We start from the raw sequence: 7,075 nt of genomic DNA, 5'->3' as shown, positions 1-7,075 counted from the left end.
ATATATATTATTTATAAAAAATTAGAGAATTAAGTCAAGGACTCTAGAGAATACACATTCCGTATGGACAGATTAAAATGTACAATAGCTTCAAAAATCCATAAAGTTTTCTACACAGTGATGCGTGTAGTAAGTGCAAAAATACTGCAGTTTAGTTAATCCAAGATTTCCTGTTTTCCTGTTTCCTAGAAAAAGCAGAAGCCGCTGCATCTCCTGAATGGCAGAGGACTTCTCCTCCTGTTTTAGAAGTGGATGATGAGCCTTGAAGCACAGAACTTTTCCGTTTCTCTAATGTGGAAGATGCCTGAGACCGCGAAGTGCTACTCCATTTCCGTGCGGAAGCTGGTGCTTTGCTGAGGCGCCCAGGACGAACGAAGACACCGTGTCGTGGCTTGCAGTGGAAATACTCTCTGCCTTTTACAGTTCCGTTGTGCTTCCCTTCAATGGAAGATAAAATGCACAGAATTAATTGTCAGTACTTTCATTAGCAAACAATTGTAGCGTTGAAGAGTGACTATCTTTGGCTGGCTGTTAAGTCGTCAACGCTTCTAATGCTGAGTGACAAGGCAGATGCATACCACCCACTAGGGAGAACAATACCTGGAAAAAAGGGCTTGAATTGTGAAGAAAAAGATGATTTCCTAAAATATTACTTTGTTAACTAACTGTTTAAAAAGTCAAGCACTTGCTCATTTTACAAAAGAAACTATCCTCAAAACCAATTGCTTTCAAAGCTTAAAACAGCTATCAGAGAAACTTTCCATATCAATAGTCTCTATTAAACTATTAAAAACCTTTTTGAAAGATATGAAGTAATTCTGTAGGAATCGCTTAACACCTGCAGAGCATTGACTTTTTCTGAACCCATGGAATTGAAGTTAAAGAAAACCTGTGATTAAGATTGTGATTTAAGAAAACCTGTAATTAAGCTTTCCCTAGCAGGGGGAAAAAAAATCTCTGAAAGCTGCAGACAAGCAAATGTATTTGACAAGCGATGTCTACTGTTAGTACTGCCCACAAACAGGTATGTCGATTTTAAAAAAGTCAGCCAATTTTAGGCTTTGCTTGTTTTCCTGATCTATAAAAACAGATGGGTACCAGCGGGAACTACCACAACATGCAAAAGCGTTATTCTGCATAAAGCAAGAAGAACAGGGCTTTAAGACAGATAAAAATTAACCCTTAGTAAAGTATTCCTATAAACAGAAAGGCTAGAGCTGGGTGTCTCAGATTCCAAGCCTGTATGAAATTAGGGGTTACTGCCCAAGACTGAACAGCATATGATTTTAGTTTAACTTTAAAGACAGATCACGCTAGCTGCACAGATAACCCAGAGCATATTTAGCCTTACCCTGCTGGACATTTAGTTCAACTCCAACCCAGATGCCAGCCGAAAAATCCACTGTTCCAATGTATCTCACTGTGCCCATCTTATTACTTCCAACACAGACTTGTTCACCCACGGCCACCCAACTAGGCAAGACGTGGGCCTGATCTGCAGAAGCACCTTCTTCACAATCAGAACCATCCAAGTGGTCCTTCCCAATAAAATCATCTAGGGAGGCGTCAGGAGAAATCTCACGGTCTGAAGTCTCTTTTATCAGTGCAGAACACAAAGGGTTTTCCACAGCGACTGCAAGGTGGTCACCTGCTGCTGCCACAGAGCCCAGCGGGCCCACGCACGTGCTCTGCTCGTCAGCACCTCGGAGCTTCCCCGAGGCACCCATTCCGTTAGAGGACACAAGGGAACACAACTGTGGGGCTGTCGAGTGGTCAAAGTCCTTTCCGTCTTCAACACCCATGAACTCTGTAAAGGAGTGATCTTCCAGAATGTCCGTCACGTGCTCAACTGTTGCTTCACGTGCTGAAAACTCAATTGCACGACAGGGACTTTTGCTGTCCGAGGAACTTAAAGCTGAAAATGATCCAGCTCTGGGTAACTGCTGAGCATCTCTGTCAGAGGCATCGAGAGACAGTGGTACTTGTTCTGTTAAGGCACTGTTTTCTTTCAGTGGTAACACAGGAAACTCTTCTCTCGCTAACTCCTTTTCTGACTCTCGACATTCCTTGTTTGCAGAGGATCTTAAATCATGTGCAAGAGATGATCCTGAGGGATCATTAGAGTCCAGCTCCTTGGTGTGAGTGGCTAGCTGGTCTGTGCTATCACTACAGGGAACAAGCATGTCAGACAGAGTAGCGTTAGAGGCACTGTGGGAAAAGTAGCCACTAGTAATACTGCTAGTGGTGGGGCTGCGGGATACCTCTTTCTCAAGAACACGTGAACTCATGAAGTCTGATTTAGAAGAAAACCATTCCCTGTTCTCCAGGCTAGCATTGTAAACACTGAAGTCAGCAAACTCCTCTGGTACGTAAGGCCGGAAATTTTGAAAACTTTGTGGACTTATCAGCTTCTTATTAATGGCCTCCAACTCACTGTCTTCCTCCTCAGAGTCCTGCAAAAGAAGAGAGTTGCATGGGATTAGGAACCTACAACAGCAAAGTTTTCAAGATAAAATAATCTTCCTTGATTTTTTTTCCTTTTTGAATGTGGAGAAATATATACCTTTAATATTCTTTAATGGAAGACACCTCTGAAAAGAGCTGCTGGGACACAATCCTGTCTACACTAAGCTATTCCATTTTTAGAAAATAAAGATACAGTCTAAATAGTTTAGAAAGTATAAAGCAATAAAGTTTGGCATAAGGAAAGCTCACAGTACAAAAAAGTTGTATGTTTACATATTTTCATCATACTCCATTTTTTAAACTCATGTATTATACCCTTTCTTCCCATGATTTAGACTAATGTAACCTATTGAAGGTATTCTTCAGAAATAATTGACCACTTCACAAGATAAACATAAATATCAATGGAAGAGGCCTTACAGGGTCTCAGCCACAATACTGAGTACTGAAATATTTATTATCAGCATATTGATAACTTAAAACTATCCTGCACAACAGGATTCTTCTATTAATCTGATACCAGTGAGGTTAAAAATTTTGCTTACCCGACTATCACACCTGACCACCTTCACAGCGTTTGAAAACAAAGGCAAAAGGACCAAATGTTACAGAGAGTCTTCAAGGACGTATTTGTGCGCATACATGTATGCGTTTGGAAGGAAATAAGCAACACTAATCACGCTGGCAGAATTTGGGGGTACCTCCCTGAACTTCCCTTTGATAAGGAGTGGTGAAGCACTGTAACCAGCCCACAAATGTGGCTTTCATTGAGTCCATCTGAAGCTGAGGGGTTCAGTCTGTCGAGGTGCATCTGAGAAAAACCCCATCAACATGACTGGGCTGCTCCCCTGTATAAAATACCACAGGCAGGACTCCATATGGATGCTTTTTAAGTAATTAATTTTTCATGTATGTATTTATTTATACATATGTGTGTATATGAACGTGTGGATTTGCACATATATGTGTACAGACACATACATTAAAAATGGTTCGTTTACAGCAAATTCCTACTAGAAAGAATAATATCTTCAGAAAAATGAAAATTGCTGAAGTACTCAAAGTTTAGAGGAACTCAAGCATCTATTATTTCCTCATTCCTTTATCTGCATCATGGATTTCAACTGCTGATCAAAGCAGATCCTGTGTGATATCTGAAGTAGTTCGATGCTTTCAGACACCTGCCATGAATCACTGATGGAAAAGCACAATACTTAACCAGATGACCAATGCCTTGAGAACAAATACATCAAGTTTAAGATAAACATCCTCTTGAAAATGTCTCCTGAACTTCGTAACAGCCAAGACTGCTCAAATAACATTGTACAACGAAGCTTCAAATACTCAGACAGCAAACAGATTTGTCCGGTTCGCATGTCAGAACCGCAGAACTGTTTAGGTTGGAAGGCATCTCTTGAGGTTATTTAGTTCAACCCCCTCTGCTCGAGCAGAGTCAGCGAGAGCAGAACTGTCCACAGCTGTGTCCAGTTGGGTGGGGGTTTTGAGATTTCCAAGGATGAAGACTCTATAATCTCTGCACAACCCACTCCAGTGTTTGACCACGTCACAGTAAAAAAAAAAAAAAAAAAAGAAAAAGAAAAAAAAGTGGGGTTTTTTTGTGTTCAGATGGATTCTTGTGTGTTTTAGTTTGTGTCCACTGCCTCATGTCTTGGGCACTACAGAGAAGGGTCTGCCTTGTCTTCATTCCCTCTCATCAGGTGTTTTTACGCATTGCTAAGATGTCCCTGAGCCAGGCCAAACAGTCCCAGCTCTCCCAGCCTCTCCTCGTATGTCAGATGCTCCAAGATATTCAACACCTTTGTAACCCTGCATCATCACTTCAGTGATTCCATATAATTCTTGTACTGAGGAGCCTAGAACCAGACACAATGCTCCCGATATGGTCTTGCTAGTGCTGAGTAGAGAGCAAGGATCACCTCCTTCAGCTTGCTGCCAACATCCAGTATGCTGTCGGTCTTCTCTGCCACAAGGGTGTATTGCTGGCTCATGGGCCCGAGCTACATCTCCAGAAAGTTGCTCTCCAGCTGGTCAGCACCCAACAACTACTGGTGCCTGGTGTTATTAATCTCTTCCCAGTTCTCCAACTTGTCGGGATTCCTCCAAATAGTAGCACAACCCTCTGTTTTTGCATGATCTGTAAACATGCTGAAGGTGCACTCTGGATGCCCAGTCATCCAGGTCATTAAAAAAGGTGTTGTACAGTACTGGTCCCAGCATTGGTCCCTGGAGCACATCACTTGTTACTGGCTTCCAACATGACTTTACACCTCCAGTCACAACCCTCTCGGCCCAGTCATTCAGCCAGTTTTTAATCCACTTCACTCTCTGCCTGTCTAACTTGTACTTTATTGGCCCATCGATGATGATGTTATAGGAGATGGTGTCGACGGCTTTATAAAGTCAAGATAAGTAACATCCTCTGCGGCCTCCTCATCCACCACGCTTGTCACCTTATCGTAGAAGACAACTGAGGCTGGTCAAACATGACTTCCCCTTTGAAAACCCATGCTGACTACTCCCAGTCACCTTCTTGCCCTTCATGGGTTTGGAAATGCTTTCTAGGAGGACTTTCTCCATCACCTTCACAGAGACAGAAGTGAGTCTGACCGGTCTGTAGGTAGTTGAATCTTTCTTCTTAGTCCTTCTTGAAGACAGGAGTGATATTTGCTCTCTTCCAGTCTTCAGATACCTCTCCCAATTGCTATGACATTCAAAGATCATTGAGAGTGGCCTCACAATAAGATCAGCCAACTCCTTCAGCACTCATATGTATGTTTACTTAAACAAACATGCTGTTTGTTTAAAGCGCTCCCTAACGTGGTGGTCCTCTAACAAAGGTAAGTCTTGCTAATTCCACACTTTCCCTTGGGTCTCAGAGGCTTGGGATTCCCGGAGGCTAGTTTTACAGATAAAGACTGAAGTAAAGAAGACACTGAGTACGTTGGCCTTCTCCAAATCAATCTGTGACCAGTTCCTGTGCCTCATTCAGCAGTGCAATTAACTAAAACATCCCTGTATAAGGTATTTAGGTATATGTTAGGAAACACATGCTTATGTGACAAGATCTTTCTCCTAACCTGGAAGTGTTTTTTTTTCTCCAGTTCTTGTTTGTTTGATTTACAATAAAACAAAACCATAAAAATGTTCTAAATGACTTCACTTTTCTTTTATTCTGCATCTTTTTAAAGTGATCACTAGTCACTATGGCCCTTAACCATAACAAGGTCTTATTTTCATTCTTACCATGTTCAAGCTCACAGCAGATATAATTCAGTCATACTACCCATGCAGAGTGGCCTTGTAAGCTGAATCATGATTTCCAATAACATTTAATTTTTGTTGGCACAGTGAACAGTATCTGAAGAAGATGCTGCTGCCTGTCTAAGTATATCTGACAAAGCCAACCAGATTTGGCTTATTAACTATAATATGTGCTCAAGTAAAGGCATCCTTTGCTTTACAGCCTACTTAGAAGCAAAACATTAATCTAGTTAAAATTACTAGCTGCCTGTATGTTTGGTCGCTTTATTTCTACACTCTTTTTTACATGCTGTAAGATGCAAGTGAGCACCACATCTGAAGTGACACCAATCATCCAGCGATTAATTAGGAATATGAGGCTCTGTCCCTTGGAGCGATCATTCATAGCGCTGACGAATCATGTGAAAACTTCACTACAAATCAGACGGAGAGGAGCAGACAGCTGAAGTTTCATGAGGAGCCAAGACACTGCCCCAGTGTAATCTCTGAGCTGGTTCTGAGAGCGCTATTCATTCAATTGTGTGAAATTTATACTCCAGCCTAATTCAAGCATAGACTTGCACCAGCTCTGAAAAACACCGGGTAGCCTGGGAAGCCTACATCTTACAAAAATAAGTGATAAAAAACCCCCATAAGCCATCATTTGATAAACCTGATGTCATAAACTTGCAGGCCTATGCAAAGTGGTCATCTCAACCTCCTCTCCACTAGTGGCTGCTAGTTCTTGTCTGCCTCCCTGGTACCCACTCAAGTGTCTATCAGGTGATCAGACAGGGCAGCAGATCCAAATGCAATGTAACTCTCCCGTAGTGCAGCCATCAGCGGGATGGATCAGTTCCCTTGATCTGCCTCACTATGCAACCAAACAAAAAGCTCTGCTGATGCAAGGGAGAAGTCAGTGCGAGGACAGAAGAAGGAGCCAAGACTTGAAAGAAGAGCTCTTTCCAGGGCACTGGTGGCTACAGCAGCTTTACAGTGTTCAACGAATTAGTTCACTCTAACTGGAAAAGCCTGGTACAGGATGTTGCCCTTTCCCAGCTCTGATAGCTTCTGCTTATCTTTGGAAAACAGTGCAGGCAAATGCTGGAGTTAATTCAGGGCATGCATGGGGTGGGACACTGTTTTCACTCAAGGGATTAAAACTGCCCTGAAGTTGCTATAGAAAATTTGGTAACAATTTAGTTTCCAACGGATGTTTTCAACCCACCAGATGATTTTGTTTTCCAAATACTTTCATGCTATTTCTATTGGTGACTCAGTATGAGTCAGCATGTCAGCTACCTTATGGAAAGTTAACGTGATTGAGAATAAAACAGCTGCTACCCAA

At 42.0% G+C, this 7,075-nt stretch overlaps 1 protein-coding gene across 1 annotated transcript in view; it reads right to left on the bottom strand.

Annotated features, from left to right (window-relative positions):
- Positions 1 to 151: 151 nt before the first annotated feature.
- Positions 152 to 7,075, bottom strand: part of KIF13A (kinesin family member 13A) — a gene marked incomplete at its 5' end in the record, with an annotated part of 59,246 nt that continues 52,322 nt past the window's right edge. Inside the window, 2 exons of the mRNA XM_010189416.1 lie at positions 152 to 438; positions 1,352 to 2,453. Of these exons, the coding sequence (XP_010187718.1) occupies positions 152 to 438; positions 1,352 to 2,453 (1,389 nt within the window). The remainder of the gene's footprint in view (positions 439 to 1,351; positions 2,454 to 7,075) is intronic.

This window comes from Mesitornis unicolor, unplaced genomic scaffold, assembly GCF_000695765.1.
Source record: "Mesitornis unicolor isolate BGI_N332 unplaced genomic scaffold, ASM69576v1 scaffold45827, whole genome shotgun sequence".
NCBI lineage: Eukaryota > Metazoa > Chordata > Aves > Mesitornithiformes > Mesitornithidae > Mesitornis > Mesitornis unicolor.
This window is presented reverse-complemented; position numbering and strand designations above follow the sequence as displayed.